At 46.2% G+C, this 20,119-nt stretch overlaps 1 protein-coding gene and 1 pseudogene across 2 annotated transcripts; one reads left to right on the forward strand and one right to left on the reverse strand.

Moving 5' to 3' along the window:
- Positions 1-11,129: 11,129 nt before the first annotated feature.
- LOC308149958 (aurora kinase B-like) lies at positions 11,130-14,270 on the forward strand (annotated as a pseudogene). The gene is made up of 4 exons: positions 11,130-11,275; positions 11,494-11,667; positions 11,847-11,930; positions 14,193-14,270. The product of its transcript is annotated as an aurora kinase B-like (transcript).
- Positions 14,271-16,970: 2,700 nt separating this feature from the next.
- LOC308150898 (GTP-binding protein Rhes-like) lies at positions 16,971-17,600 on the reverse strand (the record flags this gene model as incomplete). The annotated part of the gene is made up of 1 exon (XM_080523685.1): positions 16,971-17,600. One exon carries the CDS (start codon positions 17,598-17,600, stop codon positions 16,971-16,973), a length of 630 nt encoding a protein of 209 aa, XP_080379811.1.
- Between the last annotated feature and the right edge of the window lie 2,519 nt (positions 17,601-20,119).

The raw sequence follows: 20,119 nt of genomic DNA on the forward strand, positions 1-20,119 counted from the left end.
ATGCATGGAATTATCTTACCCTGGACAGTCACTTCCATTTCCGGGCACCTTCCTACCATGGCGGGCCTTTGTGGGGGCGCAGTCGGGGGCCCCTCCCGGTTCACTTGCCCTGTTGTGACCGGGGTTGCCGAAAATCCTGTTGTGGCTGCCGGCGAGGGCAGAACCGTTGGATGTGTCTGGCGTCCCCGCAGTCGCGGCAGATTGCACGGCCTTGGCCGTCCCACTGGTAGTGTGATAGCCCCGGAGGCGCCGACTCCAGGCGCTGGCGTTGGGGGTTGTTCGGTTGTGGGCACCAGAGTGGTTGAGGGGCTGCAGCGGCTGTTGGGGGTGTGGCAATTTGTGCTGTGCTCAGGCGCTCCTGCAGCTCGTCTACCACAGACTTACTCAGGAGGGCCAGCTGTTCTTTAAGCTCTTGGCGCAGCTCCTGGCGCAGCTCTGTCCGCAAGTCTTCTTTGATCTGCTGCCAATCAGGAGTTGTTGGTGGGGCTCTCTTAGATGCAGGGGCAAAGACAGGGTAGGCTTGAGCTTCTTCAGACCCTGCTAACTCTCGTTCCAGTGCTCTTGCCTGCCGACAAGTTTCTGTGAAGGTGGTCGTCGAGTTCCTCCTGAGCTGCCGCTGTAGCTCTTGTTTCATGGGTACGGGTCTCAGACCCATGACGAATTGAGTCCGTAGTAGCTCGTCGTCCGACCCCTCGTGGGGGTCTTGAGTTCTCCAACCGTGGTGCAGTTCCCGCAGTCGGAGGGTGAATGCCTTCACTTCTTCTCCAGGTTCTTGTTTGCAGTTAAAGAACTTTACTCGCAGCTGTGCTACTGTCTTCTGTCCCCCATATAGTTTCTCTAGCTCCTCTAAGATCTTAGCGTCAGTGTTGCGCTCCCCTGCAACTAACAGCGCCACTTCTCTTTTGGCATCTCCATCTAATGCGCTCAGCACAAAATCGACCCTTTGCTGTGCATTTAACCCCTGGGCTCGAATACATGCCGCAATCTGAGTTTTCCACTCTGAAAATGTTGATGACTCTCCTCCATCAAACCTGGGCACCCAAGGCCCACCCATAAACCAAGGCATAACTACTGCTCCTTGTGGCTGCCCGCCAGCATCGTCAACGTCAACCATCTTGTTATGTAGGTCAAGGGTCCTGCCGACAACGCCAAAAATGTAACCGTACAGGATATACTAGGACCCTTGAGTACACAACAAGAGGAGGCGATATATATTGCAACAATAAGTTTATTAACAATTCATTAAAAACACCTGCACCAGGATCAGGACGAGTAATATCAAAAGTATAAAATCAATCTCTAAGGCAGAGTGGTCAGGCGGCACCAGTCACAGCCACTATGCTTTGGGACAACGATACAGTTGGGCCCAGTTTGGCTCCCCCTGATGGAGAGTCTGAGTAATGCTGCTCTAAAATTACACTGCACAACGTATCACTGCAAATACACTGTTAAATAAAGTATGGGGTAGGCTGTACCCAATAAGGCATGCGAAACACTACACACTGCAGCTGGCTACACTGGTCCTACCTGAACTATACTGTTACCTCCAAGCGGGCAGCCGAGACTAGGCTTCTAACCGGAACCCTGCTAAAAATACTAGTATACCTAAAACTACTAAACCTGATGGTGAGGATAGTTCGAATGGATAGCGCCGCCCACTCAAGGCCCAACCCAGTCTCGTCCAATCGGGAGAGGGGTGAGAGGGAATCCCAGCACTTCAGTGTCAGTGATGTCGCTCAGTCTTGCGACTCTCGGTGGAAGTCCAGGGAGCGGGTCGTTCGCGTTAGGCGTCCGTGGATAGGTGTTGATCGTTCCCGCAATCCTCAATCGTCGCCCGGCGTTCGGCGATGGTTGGCTGGTCCGGTGTGCTGCGGGTAGGGGGAGGGGGAGGCAGAATCAGCCGCCAGACATATGTATGAATGAATGAATGGACTTTATTGTCATTGCTACAGTACAGGTACCAAACAACGACATTTAGGAGGGGTGGCTCCCCTGGTGTTAGGAAAGGGAAGAAAAATCACAAGAAGGGAAGGAGCTGGTTTACATAAATAAAGGCTATGTACACTATCCACTGTACTATACTGCACAGATAGACGACTAGGGTTGTCATATTGCACAATAGTATTATTTCACATTTATTTAAAGTGTCACAGTTTGCAGGCTTGAAATGTACATGTTTGTGCCTCAGCACTACGCCTGATTTTTTCAGTCCAGCAGCTGCCATCAATCCGTCCAGACTGTCCAGGGCCCAGAACTTAGGTCTTTGCTGTGTTCAGGGCCTGGACGGCCCTGTGGTAGAAGCTGTTCTTCAGTCTGTTTGTCCTTGCGGCCAGGGTCCTGAACCGCCTTTTCGAGGGCAGCCTGGTAAAGTGTTCGTACCCAGGGTGGGTCGGGTCCCTGGAGATCTTGGAGGCCTTCCTGAGACAGCGTGTGTTGTACAGCTCTTCCAGAGAGGGGAGGGGGGCGCCGGTGATCTTCTGTGCTGTTCTCACGACTCTCTGTAGCGCAATTCTCTCCGCTGTTGTGCAGCTGGAGAACCAGTTGCAGATGTCGTAGGTGAGGATGCTCTCCACTGCGCCGCGGTAGAAGGTCACCAGTATCTCCTGCTTGCTGTGTTCCTTCCTGAGGACTCTCAGGGTGTATAGCCGCTGTTGTGCCCTCTTGATGGTGGCTTTTGTGTTGTCCTTCCAGGTCAGGTCATCCCGCATGTGCATCCCCAGGAATCGGAGGGTTGAGACTCTCTCCACGCTCTCTCCGTCGATGAGCAGGGGCTGGATCTCTGACCTTTTCCTCCTGAAGTCTACGATGATTTCCTGGGTCTTTGACTTGTTCAGCAGCAGGTTGTTAACCTTGCACAGCTTGCTCAGTTGCTCTACCTCATCCCTGTACGCCGCCTCGTCCCCCCCGAGATGCATCCCACCACGGTGGTGTCGTCTGCAAACTTTACGATGGAGTTGCTGGGGTGGACGGGGGTGAAGTCGTAGGTGTAGAGGTTGTAGAGGATGGGGCTTAGCACGCAGCCCTGGGGGGACCCAGTGCTGAGTCTGAGGGCTGTGGAGGTGTGGGGGCCCACCCGCACCCTCTGGGGGCGGTCGGTCAGGAAGTCCTTGATCCACGCACATATAGAGTGTGATAGACCCAGGTCTAGTAGTTTGGTTACTAGCCTGTCTGGAAGGATGGTGTTGAAGGCGGAGCTGAAGTCCACGAAGAGCAGTCTCGCGTAGCTGTTTCCTAGAGTGGCGAGGAGAGTCGTCGCGATGGCGTCCTCTGTGGACCTGTGGGCTCTGTAGGCGAACTGGTATGGATCCAGGTTGGGTGGGAGGCGTGTGAGTATGTGGGCCCGGACTAGTTTCTCGAAGCACTTCATGATGATTGGTGTGAGTGCCACCGGGCGGTAGTCGTTTAGGCAGCTCACCGTGCTTTTCTTCGGGACTGGGATGATAGTTGAGGTTTTCAGGCAGGGTGGGATGGTGGCCTGGGACAGGGACTGGTTGAAGATGTTGGTGAAAACCCCGGCCAGCTGGTCGGCGCAGTCCCTCAGCACCCGTCCCAGGACGCCATCCGGCCCGAGGCTTTCCTGGGGTCCACCGCCTTCAGTACGCGTCTCACTTCATGCTCTGTGAGGGTGAGGCTGCTGAGAGCTGGAGAGAGTGGTGTTTGTGTTGCGGTTACCTCCGTTCGCCCCTCGTCGAACCGGGCGTAGAAGGTGTTCAGCTTTCCCGCCAGCAGGGGGTCGTCCTCTGCGGCTGTGAGCCTGTTGGCTCTGAAGTTTGTTATCTGCTGAACCCCCTGCCACATCCGCCTGGAGTCGTTGCTCAGGAGGCATTCCTCAATTTTCTCTCTGTGGTCTGCCTTGGCCGCTTTGATTCCGCGCTTTAGGTTAGCCCTGGTGGAGCTGTACAGCGGTGTGCTCTTCCCTGCGAAGAAGGCGTTGTCCCTCTCGTTGATCAGTTTTTGGACCTTCCCAGTCATCCATGGCTTCGTGTTGGGGTAGACCCGGACCCGTTTGTCCACGGTGACTGAGTTGGTGCAGTTCACTATGTGGTTCAGAACCGACGATGTGTACTGTTCCAGGTCCTCATGCTCATATTCCTGCCATGGGGTGTCATTTAGGCAGATCTGCAGTGGAGCGGACCCTTCTGGCCAGGTTCTGACAGTCTTAGTGGTGATGGGAGCACTTTTCCCCATGGTAGTGTATGCAGGGATCAGGAGGATTGACACATGGTCAGACATGCCTAGATGAGCTAGCGGACTAGCCTTGTAAGCACGTTTGATGTTGGTGTATACCTTGTCCAGTGTTTTTTCTCCTCTTGTTGCACATTTCACATGCTGATAGAACTTGGGTAGTACTGCCTTCAGGTCGACATGATTGAAATCTCCTGCTATGATGTGAATAGCCTGTGGATCTGTGCTTTGTTGACCACTGATGACGTCATATAGCCGCGCCAATGCTAGGCTACCGTCCGCGCTAGGCGCAATGTAAACACATGTAATGAACACCGCGTTAAACTCCCTCGGGAGGTATGTGGGTCGGCATGTACTAAACAGACAAACACTGGCGTTGCTCAAACCACCCACAAGCAATGGTTGTCAGACTTCCCTTTGCTGTGATGATTTGAGGGCGTTGTATGTTTAGTCTCTCGCCGATCTCCACACTGCCTGGTCGGCTGGTCCGGTCCGGTGCGCGCTGTAGTTCAGGAGGGGGAAGGATAAAATCAGTCGTCAGACACACACAAAAGGGAAAACCGGTGTTGCTCAACTCACACACAGGCAAGGGTAGTATGACTTCCCTTTACTGTGATGAATTGATGGCGTTGTATAAAGTCTCTCGTGTGGTGTGGAATCGTAGGTCCGTTCCCGTCGTTCGAGCCCTCGATTTCGCCGGTGCGTGGAAGGAAGGTCGGATGTGTAGAACGGAAGCACCGGCATTTATACTCTCACAATCATGGGAGTGATTGTGATTGGGAACACCTGTGGAGAAGCAGATGGACGTACACACAAACACTCATTCACACCACCACACCCTGACACGCCCACTCATTCATACCTGTCATTCCACCCCGCTTCACTTCTTCCAGGTGGTGTGTGTCTGCCTGAGCCTGTCTAGGTTTCCCCTGCCAAGGCTTGCCCTTGCTCATTTTATTGTCTTTTGAACTCCTGCACTTCTTTGCTAGGTGTCCCTTTTTATTACAAATATGGCAAACAGTCTCTTTAAATCTGCAGTCATTTGCATAATGTGATCCTCCACACCGAAAACATTCCACCCTTTTTGCGAAACTCTCATTTTTACCAGTCTCTTTATGGGTATGATCCCTCCTGACTTGGTGCACTGTCGCTGTCTGCGACAACCCACTCCCTCTCTGTATGTCTTTAGCATTGTTAGCAGCCATCTCCATACCTTGGGAAATCTCCAGGGCCTTTTTGAAAGTCAGTGGTGGGGCTTCCCCCAGCAGGCGGCGCTGTATGGGGTCATTACTAATGCCGCAAACTAACCTGTCACGGAGCATGTCATCCAACACTGCCCCGAATTCACAATGCTCCGACAGCTGCCGTAGCTCGGCTACAAAATTGGCTACAGACTGACCTGTCTTCCTGAACAGACTGTGAAATTTAAAACGTTGAACTATCACAGAAGGTCGTGGATTGTGGTGGTTCCCCACGAGCTTGACTAGGTCCACGTATGGAATTTCCCCCGGTTTCTGTGGTGTGGCTAAATTCCTTATTAGCTTATAAGTCTTTGCCCCACACACACTCAGGAGAATGGAGCGCTTCCTAGCCTCCTCATTAATTCCATTTGCAGAGAAAAAGTGTCCCAGCCTTTCCTCATACTCTGTCCAGTCTTCGTTTGCCTCCACAAACTCACTGATGGTCCCGAACGTAGCCATCTGAGCGCGAGGCTCCTCTTCCTCACTCAGCTCTTCCTCCGATGCTCCCCCGTCCACGAGCGAATCCTCTGCAGTAACACTGCCGGCGTTGCTCATCCGTTAGCTGCCCAGCTAGCTACCGTTAGCCTAGCTCACACTAACAAAAACAAAACCGGGACGACTCGTCGAAAATCCCGTTTATCCTCGTCGCCAAAAATATGTGGTAACCTTTAAACGTAATAAAGCCACATGACGCTTGATGTCCTTTCGGTTTGTACTTTATATAGAACGGGAGCATGGAGTTATACATACATGTCTGTGCGTCTTACACTGCGCACCTATAATGCTATATCTGAATACCGGATACGGAAACACATCCTGCCTACATCTCTGTAGTCCTAGAAATAATATCCCTTTAACCCATAACTCCCCCTGGTGGGAAAACATAGATATTGCATCTCAATATAAATCCTAGGTATAATGCTCACATTATAACATAAACCGTATAAGATGATGAAACTCTCACCCTTCACCCGGACACAGACATGAGCGGTCGCATCTCTCAACGCTCCTCCTGCTGCAACAATGCAACAGCAAGGATTATTCCGCACTTTCTCCTGTTCCTTCTGTGGATTACGGATTTATACATTAAATCACCACAGAACTTACATCTTATGGAGAAGGAGACAAGCTTTATTGGAAAAAATGAGACCCATAGCGACTTTTATCTCCACGCCGCAAAGAAGTATATAAACTTCGGAACGGCAGCTATTCACACAACGTTGACTGCTGACCTGACGCGGAAAAACAAGCCCCCGGTAGGTAGAATGGACCGAAGGACCATGATCTGTCTCTATCTACTTCTCTCGGGAATGTCGGGAGACATTCAGCTGAATCCCGGACCAGTCTCAACCAGGCAAGCTACACGTTTGGCCAGAGAACAGCTATGCCTTTCCCAGGCAAATGATACTAGTGAAGCCATTGACGCCATTGTCGACAAACCGGTCAAACCGGTATCAGCAGCGGACTTCCTGGATTCAGACGAGGCTAACAAAACAATGGGCAGCTATGCTAACAACATTACCCCCCCCCCCCCCCCCCACCTAACTTCCACCAGCTATCTAGTGAACACAGAGGCCTCCCCCACCCGGCGACGACCCCCCCCCTCCCCCCTCCCTCCCCCACCCGGCGACGACCCCCCCCCTCCCCCCTCCCTCCCCCACCCGGCGACGACCCCCCCCCTCCCCCCTCCCTCCCCCACCCGGCGACGACCCCCCCCCTCCCTCCCCCACCCGACGACGACCCCCCCCCCCCCCTTCTCCACCCGGAGACTCTCTAACGAAACCGTTGAACAATGGGCGACCCCCCCCATCCCCCAATCCTCAACTTGACGATGACCTGAATTGTGACTATTTCCAAGTCAAGGACATGAACTCTCTATTTGGACACAGCAGTAAGGGCCTGCATATTGTTCACCTTAATGTGAACAGTCTTGTGCCTAAACTGGACCAAATCAGAGAAATGTTCCATGACAGCAAGGTTCACATTTTGAGCTTCTCTGAGACCAAGTTTGATGAATCAATCAAAGACCCAGAGATTGAAATAGTTAACTACACAGTCATCAGAAACGACAGGAACAGGTATGGGGGTGGTGTCTGCATGTACATTCACAATGATATTATCTTTAACACCCGGTATGACCTGAATCGTGACAAATTAGAATCTGTTTGGGTTGAAATTATCTTTAACAAAGCAAAACCGGTGCTGGTTGGTACTATCTACAGACCTCCCGATCAGAATGATTTCTATGATATTCTTGAGGGGTGCTTGGATGACGTTGACTGTGTGGAAAAGATTCTTATTAGGGATTTGAACACGGACATGCTCAGAAATGAAGCATCCGTTTTCAAATCCTTCACTAGGTTTTCTGAATTACACGGTCTCCGTCAACAAATTACCAAACCCACTAGGGTGTGTATTTCTACTCAAACCACCATAGATCTCATTCTAACATCGGATGAGTCCAAAATCTCCAAGAGTGGGGTTATTGTATGTGGGCTAAGTGATCATTACATGATCTTTTGCACTCGTAAAAAACATAAACCCAAGGCTGGCGGTCATAAAACTGTAACCACTAGATCCCTTAAATCCTATTCTAGTGAGGCCTTAAACCATAAACTGGAGAATCAAGACTGGTTAGATGAACTAAAATGCACACAGGTTGAAGAGGCATGGCTAGGTTTCAAAACCAAATTCCTAAATATTATTGACAGTATAGCCCCCATGAGAACCACCAGGGTTAAAGCCCGATCGGAACCATGGATGAATTCGGACATTCTAAATGCTATGAAAGTCAGAGACCTAAAATGCTCTGAAGTTCAAAAATGCAAATCAAAATTAGTGAAACACTTAAACGAAGATCACAAAACCCACTTTGAGAAAATTAAAAAACAATGCAACAAACTATGCAATCAGGTAATTACCATGACCAAATCTGCTAAGAAAGAATACCTCGATAACAAAATCGAAGAAAACTTAAACAAACCACGTGACCTTTGGAAGCTACTTAATAGCCAACTAGGTTGCAGTCAAAACCTCAAAACCAGGTCTACAAACATCAGCATAAAATCTGGAGATTCTCTCCTTACAGACAAGCTGGATGTGGCTAAGTGCTTAAACACTTTCTTTACAACCATAGCCACTAAATTAGTTAACAATCTACCACCCCACTCAGGGCGTTATGGTGTAGAGCACATCCGTGCGTTCTACAATAAACTGGGTGTACGTAAAGATGATTTTAAACTCTCCATGGTGTCAAACGATGAGGTGTTTAAAAAGCTGGGCGCTCTACACTCAGAAAAGGCCACGGGCCATGACAATATTCCAGCCAGATTTCTAAAAGACTCAGCTGCCTCCATTACCCCAATCATCACCCACATAATAAACCTCTCCATCAAACAGGGACACGTCCCCCTTGACTTTAAAATAGCAAGGGTAACCCCACTGTATAAAAAAGGAAGCAAATTAGACCCAGGCAACTACCGACCTGTTTCTATTCTTAATTCCATCTCGAAACTTATGGAAAAAATAGTTTATGAACAGGTTGATAGGTACCTTACCGAAAAAAATCTGATGTATGAATTTCAATCAGGATTCAGAACATCCCATTCCACTGACACATGCCTTCTCTATTTGAACGACCACATCAACCATGAGGTGGACTCGGGCAAGTACTGCGGCATGGTCATGCTGGACCTCCAGAAGGCCTTCGACACAGTAGATCACCACATATTGTTAGATAAACTGAAAGCAATTGGGTTCGATAGAACATCGGTGAGCTGGATGCAATCCTACTTAGAGGGGAGGGAACAGGTGGTTAGTGTGAACGGAACACTGTCCCCCCCCCCCTCCCAGTGACCTGCGGCGTTCCACAAGGAAGCATATTGGGACCTTTACTGTTCCTAATATATGTGAATGACATGTCATCAGCATGTGATTGCAATTTGTTCCTGTTCGCGGATGACTCGGCTCTGCTGGTCTCTGACAGGGACATATTGCAGGTGGAAAAAGCGCTAAGCACTGAACTGAGTAGAATCTGCATCTGGCTAGCTGACAATAAACTATCAATACACCTAGGTAAAACTGAAACCATCCTATACGGATCCCCATCTAAACTCAGAAAGGCTGAAAATTTTAAAATAAAAGTGGGTAACATTAATATCACAAGAAAAGAGGATATTACATACCTGGGCTCCATCTTAGAGGCAAATCTTTCCGGAGATAAAATGGCAGCAAAAGTAATCAAAAAAGTGAACCATAGAACTAGATTCTTGTACAGGATATCCTCACTTGTCAGTAAAAACACACTGAGGACCCTATCAGGAGCTCTCATTCAATGTCACTTCGACTATGCCGTAACATCATGGTACTGTAGAACCACAAAGGCCCATAAAACAAGACTCCAGACAGCCCAAAATAAACTGGTTAGGCTTCTGCTAGGCCTCAACCCTAGGACACATCTAACCGCTGCTCATTTTTTGAGCCTTGATTGGCTACGAGTAGTTGACAGAGTGCAGCAGCTTGCACTGGGCCTGGTCTTCAAGATACGCTACACCACAAAGACACCCAAGTACCTGTCAACATACTTCCAAAAAGTGAACAACGTCCACACATACAACACCAGAGGAAGCTCCACGAACCACGTTCAACCGCGTTGCACCACAAACAAGGGGTTAAACTCGTTTGCAAACTATGCAGTAAAAATGTGGAACGCCCTTCCTCTAATCTTAAAGGAGTGCAAAACACTGCCCACCTTCAAAACCACTCTCAAAAAACATTTACAGGAGGCTGCAATCCGTAACTGGACCCTCTAAATCAAAAATCAGATTAAAAGACCCGAACTACCCACTGTACATACTTTGTGTTTTGTCCCCCGCCCCCACCTGTGGTGTATGTCCCCACCTGTCCTACCCGCTGTACATACCTTATGTTTTGTTGTATTGTTCTTCCCATGATGGATGTATGTTTATCTTGTAGATAGTAATAGTTAGTTGTCTGTATTATCTTGTAGATAGTACTAGTTCTTTTTTGTCTGTCTTACATGTAACGATGAATTGAGAATCAAGGACCCCAATTGAAATAAGCCAGTGGCTTTCTTGGGTTTTTATCCTTTTAGTTGACCTTGTATGTAATATGTACTTTCATGTACCTACTTCTGCAAATCTTCTAATAAAGTTTTCAATCAATCAATCAATCAAACTAAAATGATCGTGCTATCTCCCTATTGCTAATTCCCTCACTGTAACAACACATGTTAGCCAAGCTAACACCATTTTGCTAAATTCAGCCACTTCATTAGGCACTCCACTAATATACATGTTTATTCATTTCTAAATAGCCATATGTGTTTAATTTGCTCTGGAAAAACCCAATCACAGATTTTAGATAATTTTGCAATGTGAGTCTGGAAAATAAGTCGTAAATAAGTGCAGATTTCACCCCCCAAAAAAATCTAAATTCTGAGTAATCTATTGGTTTTCTTCTCTATCCAATCACTCGAATTGTAACCTTTGTAACAGGATGTTGTATACGCAGTTGAGTTACCATGGCTGGCATTATGGCCTGATTATGGCCTCAGTAAGTTTGGGCCAGTTTTGGGAACGAGGCACATGAGGTTTGACATGTCTTTAATTTGATAACAAATGTATTGTTCAAAGCTGACCAGAAGTGATCTAACATCTGCAAATGGCCTTTTTTTTTCAGTACATGGAGGAGTTGGCGGATGCAATGATGTACTGCCATGAGAGGAAGGTGATCCACCGTGACATCAAACCAGAGAACCTCCTGCTCGGCTTCCGCGGAGAGCTGAAAATCGCTGACTTCGGTTGGTCCATCCACGCACCGTCCCTGAGGTGAGAGGTCACTGAAACCCATTCCAGCCGCAAACTGGACTCAGTCGATGGGTGTTGTGCAGTCAAGGTCTTGGTCACGGCTGGCTAGCTTACGCTCTCAGTCACTCACTGCAAATCTAACCCCCCCCCCCCTTAATGTTTTGAGTTAAGGTGTATTTCTATTATGTGGGGACAGTAGTGCTTTGTAGACAACCGTATGTTACCCCCCCCCCCTCTAGACACCATACGATGTGTGGAACACTGGACTACCTTCCCCCAGAGATGTTGAGGGGCGCACCCATGACGAAAAGGTGGACCTGTGGTGCATAGGGGTACTCTGCTACGAGTGTTTGGTTGGAAAACCCCCGTTTGAAACTGCCAGCCACTCTGACACGTACGAGAGGATCACAAAGGTTCGCATATTTTGGAGGGAGACGGATTGAAAATAATGTATTTTTGTCATTTAGAAGCATTTGCTGACAAGTTGAGAATTAAATCATTATTTTACATCTCCCTTGCAATGGATATAGATATGCAACCAAGGCTGTTGTAGATAGTGAGACTGACTGATTACTGATTCCCTGGGTTGTAGGTGGACTTGCAGTTCCCCAAGGTGGTGTCTGATGGGGCGCGGGACCTGATCTCAAAGCTCCTCCGCTACAGCCCGGCCATCCCAGTGAGCAATTTTACGTTGATTAGACGTCTAAACAACGTCTAAATGGCCCGTAGACGTCTAGGCCAAATCGAGGCTAAATATCGGCCATTTTGGATATTTAAAAAACGTCTATGTTTAGACGTTGATATGCCGTTGAAACATAGACGTTGTTTCCCTTTCTATGTTTCAACGGCATTTCAACGTCTAAACATAGACGTTGTTTCAATTTCCAATTTAGCCTAAATTTTGCTTAATTATAACCTAGACATTGAAACACCGGTGTTTCGGTCTAGGCCAAAACAAAGCCAAATGGAGGTGAAATTGAAACGACTGTTTCTATAGGCATTTCAACGGCAGACTATATATAGCTGTTGAAATGCAGTTTAAACAGACGTTTCAATTTCCAATTTCACATCAATTTAGCTTTGTTATAGCCTAGACGTTTAAACACTTAGTATAAGTAGACAAATACAATTTTCATGAGTAATAAGTAAATTATGACAAGGAAATATGAATAGGAAAATGTATTTATTTAGGGAAATAGTAAATACGAAATATAAATAAGGAAATAAGAATATTAAATATTAAATATTAACAATGAAATAGGAACATTACATACAACATAATAGTATTTATTAACAGTTAGGGAGACAACATTTAGGTTGGGTTATTCTTTCTGTAGCCAGCACCACCCGTTCTTGCCCGTTCTGCCTGGGGCCCGTTCTGCTTGTCTAGCGTGTGCGGAGAACATAAACACAAGTCAGTTGCACAAAAACGTATCTAACAAACGAGCGCTTGCTATAAACAGTTAGTCTACCACGTAGGTAGATAGCCTTGAGAATCAAGGACCCCAATTGAAATAAGCCAGTGGCTTTCTTGGGTTTTTATCCTGTTAGTTGACCTTGTATGTAATATGTACTTTCATGTACCTACTCCTGCAAATTCTTCTAATAAAGTTTTCAATCAATCAATCAATCAAGTCAGCGCTGGATAATCACATTTTCACCACCTACCTGAAATTCAACTGTCGAGTCTATATAATTATTTCTCTTTCGGTAACCAGGTAACCAACTCCTCGGGCACTTCACTTCTTCAAACTGTCTGCCCTTGTCTCTCTGCTCAACTCGACCGGTCGATTTTTTAATTTAAACGTCTCGCCGAACAACCAATGAAATAGACAGAACATCTGAAATGGGTGGGACTTCCATATGAAACGCAGGTTGTTCATTGGGTGAACCGTGAAGCTGCAAAGCACTTGTCATGTTTACTCGACGTCATATGACAGGAGGGACATTTATTTAATTTAATTTTACGATTTCAATGTATCTACCGGTATATATATATGACACTCTTATAAATTGAAAGTGACCAATTACAAACATTGAAATTAACAATATTGTATTCATTACATTGGCAACACTTCATGACCAATATGTGTCATGACAGGCACAGCCTTATTCAGTAAAGTCAGTAGGCTATTGTTGGACAAAATATTTGAAACAGACACTCAACTAAACATAATAAACCAACAAAGTTTTGTATTGGTCTAGTTGTTTTGACCTGTTATAGCCTACTGAATTTTAATGCATTTAAGATAAGTAGAAAATATGTTTAGACACAGACCGCATTTAGCTGGGTTAAAGGACAGCGATGTATAGACGCAATTTAAACCACCTCTTCTGCATGAATAACTATGCTAGACTACATGGAATCTCAGACTAAATGACGGTCTGGTACATATTTTGACAATCTACAGGCGTTTAGGGTATTCATTTAAACTCAACGTGCTGCTAGACTAAAACAGGTTTAGACACAGACCGCATTTATCTGGGTTAAAGGACAGCGACGTATAGACGCAATTTAAACCACCACTTCTGCTAGGATAACTATGCTAGACTACATGGAATCTCAGACTAAATGACGGTCTGGTACATATTTTGACAATCTACAGGCGTTTAGGGTATTCATTTAAACTCAACGTGCTGCTAGACTAAAACAGGTTTAGACACAGACCGCATCTATCTGGGTTAAAGGACAGCGACGTATAGACGCAATTTAAACCACCACTTCCGCATGAATAACTATGCTAGACTACATGGAATCTCATACTACATGACGTCTGGGACGTATTCTGACAGTTTAGAGGGGTTTAATAACGGTTTTCATGCATTTAAGATAAGTAGAAAATATAGCCGTAATTATAGCTGGTTTATATTGGTTTATATTGTAGACGCGAGGTTGAAAAGACGTCTATTGCTCACTGGGATGCGTCTGCCCCTGCAGAGTGTGATTGACCACCCATGGGTGCGAGCCCACTCACGGCGGGTCCTACCCCCAGTCTGCACTGCCAAGAAACCCTAAAGACAAGCACCCTGCCTTCGTCCCCGGTTGGGTGAAGGACTCATCTGGAGGGACTAACTGCCAGTTTTCACTGCCGTTTTTCTTCTTCTTCTTCTTCTTTTTGTTGTTGTTGTTGTTGTTGTTGTTGTTTGTTTTACCCTGTTGGTCTACTACAGCTGTACAGTTTGTTGTCTTGTCTACATGTGTGGTGTCTGTCTTTGTCAATGTTTAGCAATTAAGTTGTGGGATTGTTTTGTGTTTTTATCCCTCCAAGGTTTTAATATACGGTTTCTGTCCAACTTGAAAACTCGAACTTGAAAGTAATAGTCAAAACGCTGCCTCGAGCAAACCAAAGTGCGTGAAGGGAAGCTTCTCTTTTACATTGCATTTCTATTAAATATATTTTCAAACTCTTGATTCTTGCCTATGATTTTACTTAGCACACACTCTTTTTGTGATAAAAGAAAATGTTACTCTATAACAACCACTGAAAGTTACAATACAACAATTAAATGACAAATACACAATTCCTACTCACACCCCTACTTATTTGCAATATAATTTATGTTTGTTCTGTGTAGATCTAGAATGTAAATAATTGCTTAACAATAACATGAGTCTCTAAATGTTAAACGCAAATAGCATGTGACATGAAGCATTTAAGCTATTGAGAAGATGGAAAAACTCAGTTGTAGTGATATCGATGTCCGCGTCCTCCAAAGTGTCACTTTATATCCTGCCAGATATCAGTGATATTACATGGTATTTCACTTTCTCCATACTCTAAATATACATTCATCAAATATGTATTTTACCACGCTGTTGGATGTATGAATTGGCACAAAGACTGTGGCCCTGTGGGAGTAAAAGGGTACAGTAAAAAGGTCTCTGTTGACACGCCTAGAGAGCAGTAGAGACCTTCCATGGGAGGGCCTGCTTTTGTTTTGTGGATGCCTTGTTTAAAAGTGCTTCATAATGTTTTGTTGTTTTGATTGTTGCCACTGTTGGCTATATGTTGATGCCTTGTCTGTCATGTCGAAGAGGACCACACAGTGGAAATAGGTCTCTGACTTGTCGGTGTTTTATCCTCGTTAGTTATTGAGTGTCACGCTGTGATTTTATATATGTGTATTATGTCTTTTTTTAACACACAAATTAACATTAGTAGGACACAGATACATTTTACCATTACAAGACCCAATGAATAAACTGGTAATTTGATGTAAACGCAGTGACAAAAGACTACCGACAGAGGGCGACGTTGACCCAGCTACATCTCATTTTAATGTCGGTGAATTTCAGCTGTCCCTTTTGTCAAGAATACCTGCGGAGCTGTCTTTTTCAACATAATAATCACGGTAAGGAGCCAAACCGAAATGTATAGGCCTATGTTTGAGCCATACTGCAAAAATATGACTACCTCTAATTTTTGGAATGAAGTTTTAATGTTAAAACCCACCATCGAATTATGTGAACAGGTGGTTTTAATCAGCTGGCTTTCTCAACAGAACGTTTCTAATACTCTCGCCATGTCGGTTTCTGCAATGTTGTGTGCTGCCTTTAGTTAGCCTATGACCATTCAAACATTTCAATCTCATTTAGATATCTGCCACTTTGTAATATTCAGTAGGCTAAACCTGTTGTTGAACTTGAACCTGACTACCAACAGACAACGGTTCAGCCCATTGAATGTTTGGTCAATTCCGTCCATCGAATACTTGTTTGATGCTTCATTTCCCCCTGAAGTCGTCGTATTTGTAAACATGATATGTTTATCTCTGAATGCATTTATCACAGGAGAATGTCGTGTTATTGTGTGAATTTTTATTCAGATTTTTCTGTCAACATTCCATTTACAAATGTAAGATGAGCACATGCTAAAACAAAAATGTTTATTTGAATAAAGCATGATTTAAAAAAACAAACAAATATAAAACAACGTTCATGTTAAAAACGAAAAGTGCATGTTGAGTATACACATTACATTTGACCACTTTTTACGAACACATTAATCAAGTCATGCTCAATAGCAAATTAATGAACTCAGCAAGTATTTCGTTTGTAAACATAAGGGTGTGCTATTGACACATTTACAGATGAATTGAACAAGTATATTACATAAATGCATAAACTTTGCACAAACCCCAGCATATAATATGCACATTTTGTCTTTTGATTCAATAAATACACTCTTGTTTTTTTGCAACATAAACAGTCAAATGTCCTATTATTGCAAGTGAACGTCGAATACACATTGCAAAACACAAATTCAATACAAAAGCTATACACATTGATCTAAACTTGTACACCAGCAGCATTTGACCAAATAAGCAGCAACACAGTACATTATAAGTAAGAAACTCACATTTCTTTTCTCCACTCACCCTTACCTTCCCACCCCATAAGAAACTCCCTCAAGGTGGATCAAATCCCTGCTTTATACCTTTCATTTTTCCTCAGTCTCTTCCCATATCAACACCGTCACTGGGCTCGGAGTGGAACAAGTCAGAGGTGTTTGGGTGTTCAGTTCAGCTTGAGTCCAGCTCTGCAGACTGCCTGCCTGTCCATCACTTCAGTCCCACAGCCCTGTAGTCAAGTCTCTCTCTCATAGCCTCTCTATCTCTCCCCCCCCCCCCCCTCTCTCTCTCTCTCTCTTTCTATCAAGCAACACTTGTCTGGGTCACCGTCACACACCCCTCCTTTCTCCCGCCACCCGTCCCATTAAGAGATGAGACAGCTGTTGGTCTTGTTCATCGGGGGCCTGATCCCCGTGTCTTTGGGGAAGGTCTCCCTGCGCCGCCTCAGCGCCGGGCTCAGCCGGCTGGGCAGGTTAGTCTGCTGCAGGAGCTCTCGGAACACCTCCAGCACGTTGGCGTTCTCCTTGGCCGAAGCCTCCAGGAAGCTGTTGTTCCAGTCCATCTCCACGGTCGACAGGACGTCGTCGCTCGCCACCTGCCTCTCGCCCCCCCGGTCCGACTTGTTGCCCACGACGACAATGGGCGTGTACTTGTCCTCCTTGACCTCCAGGATCTCGTTGCGGAGGCTCTTGACGGCCTCCAGGGACTCGGGGTCGTCCACGGCGTAGACGAGGGCGAAGGCGTCGCTGTTCTGGATGCTCAGCTTCCGCATGGCGGGGAAGGAGTAGCTGCCGCTGGTGTCCAGGATCTCCACGGTGACCTTGACCCCGTCGCCGATGTCGTACTCCTTGCTGTGCAGCTCCTCCACGGTGCGCCGGTGTTTGGGTTCGAAGGTGTCCTGGAGGAAGCGGCGGATCAGGGACGTCTTGCCGACTCCCGCGGCACCCAGGAACACCAGGCGGACATGGGTCTTCTCCTTTACACCCAGAGACATAGCGGTGCTTGTGCTTGTGCTGCTGGTGGTGGTGGTGGCGGTCTCTTCTCTTTCGCTGCTCTCTTCTCGTTCGCCTTTCAGTCAATCACTTTCTAAAGGTCCTTTCAGTTATTCTCTGTCGTCTCAGCTGAAGAACAAGACAGTCAAGACCAGTTCAGACTAATTCTTCTGATGAAGTTACACACTGCAGAGTGTACAGTAGATAGACTGTGAAATAAGAGATTTCTTGACTTCTCTGACACTGAGTGTTCCCAGACTGTTGCAGGAGGTCTGTGATAGTGTCCTGAGATGTCTCTTCGTTGTGCTTGTCTGCCTCCGTGGTTCTGCACACCCCCCTTTTATGTGTGTTTTTTGGTTGCAGGGATTCCACGGCCTCTCCCGGCACTACCCAATCAGCACACAGCAAGCTGTTAGAGTGCATGCTACGAGCTGGCCAATTGCGGGGCTGCATGCAAACCAGAGTGCGGGAGGGAGAGATTCAGCAGAGGGGGAGAAAAAGAGGGGATATCAGACTGAAGGTGTATAAACAAACGCTAGTGGAGCATGGAAAACGCTGCGTGAGCAAGGAACTGATTAGCATTCGCAGCGGACTCGCGCACCTCACACAGGGAAGAGCTGCCTGGCGGACTAGAGATATCTTACTCTGTGTTTACTGTTTGTGTGCACAAGAGAGGATTGACATCATCAATTCACCTTAAGAATATGTATATATATATGGCCTTGAACTTTTCTTTTTTTTTCAATTGAACTACTGAAAACTACTACTAGTTTGGAATGCAATCGGATCAGCTGTTTGGCTTTGGTGTTGCTTTCGGTCGTAACAGAAAAAGTAATTGCGGTGATGAAGCTATGCTAGAGCAAGGACAGCTGGTTTGGTTTTCTACTGCACTGTAATTTCCTGTTTCAGAGTCAAGCATTTACTATACAGAATCAATATTTGCATAAGCCATCTTAGTGTGCCACATGAAAGAACACACACTGCACATACTATAACATAAGTATTCACATAACATACTGTGTGTATTATACACTCTAAACACATTTACACATTTATAAAGGTCTGTGTATGAAAGATAATATCAGTGGTCTATTCTGGTACCGAATTAAATGGTTGAACTCAACTGTTCACATGAGTTACCAGTTCACAAAGGTTATTTACCATTGCGCTGGCAACAGCATATTGATGCTATGTTGATGAATTGTCTAATTCTCACGTATTCCATTACGGAATGCTAATGTACACCCAAATAAGGTCAGCTCCGATGACCTTTGTGAACGTTCCAAAAGCCATCAATGCATTCAGAGGGAAATGCCAATACAGCGCCATTACCAGGAAATAGAATGTGATGGAAGAGACAACTTCCTGCATAATGTCATTATCATTGGGGTGTTTTGTATTGCTGCTAGCTGAATTACAGTTGAAAGCAATAACAGGTTGTTAAGTTTTCACTATGTCATGCAGGCTAAAACAGTGCTGTTAGGCATGGGGCATGCTGTTAGGCAGTTGGTACAGCATGGCGCTCGTAACCCTAAGGTTGTGGGTTCGTTTCTCAATGGGACCATGTGTCCAAATACCTCTGCACTCACTCTACTGTAAGTCACTGTTGATGGAGACATCTGCTTGGAAATAGCTTACCATATCCTCACAATGTGATTTTTAATGTGAGAAGAAGCTTGTTTTGCAGAATCTATGGCTTCCAACATATATATGGATAGTTACAGTAGGCTACACTTCCCTCTGTGTCAACGTCTAGATCGATTGAATTCTAAAGTGTGTGGAGGCACAGCTGTTTGGATGCTTCGCCTTTAACGTCTTCGCCGCTCACCATGCCACTAGTGCAGATAGGACACATAATCCTGTGACTCAAAGTCAGACAGAAGCCCGTCTCTCCTATGTCAAAACTGCTGTGCTTTAACGAAGGAAGCCTGTCCCCCAGATCGCTGGTTTTTAAATGTCCCCAGGGAGCTCAGCAGCAGCGCCCCACAACGTGACGGTCCCCTGCTTTGTCAGGTTGGCAGCAAGGCGGAACCCACAAGAACCCCCAGAGACGACTTCTCTGCGTCACCACACACACTCCCAAACACACCAGGCTCGCAGGCATGCACATACGTAGGTTCGCACACACTGTACGCACTGTCGAGTGTCCCAAACGTCCGTCATTGTTATCCATCACGTTGTCCTCGCTTCGTGGTGCATAGGACCTGTGGGAGTGAGAGAACATGATTTCTCAGTAGTTTTTACAGTAGCTAGCGACATGTTTCAGGGCTATATACAGTATGTACGCAGTTACAGCACACACACACACACGCACGCATGCACACACACACACACACACATGTTTCAGGGCTGTGCTGTGGGCATGGCAGGAGTTGTTTGTTGTGTTTCTGGTTCTCTGGCTCAGGAGTTGTTGAATCAGTGGCGTAGCACACTAACGGCGCATACTGCATAACCACAGGGTCCCTGGTTCGAGTCCGGCCATCGACATATCCTGCATGTCATCCCTCCTCTCTCTCACCCA

Source organism: Nansenia antarctica (assembly GCF_963989245.1).
Source record: "Nansenia antarctica genome assembly, chromosome: 2".
NCBI classification, from domain to species: Eukaryota; Metazoa; Chordata; class Actinopteri; order Argentiniformes; family Microstomatidae; genus Nansenia; species Nansenia antarctica.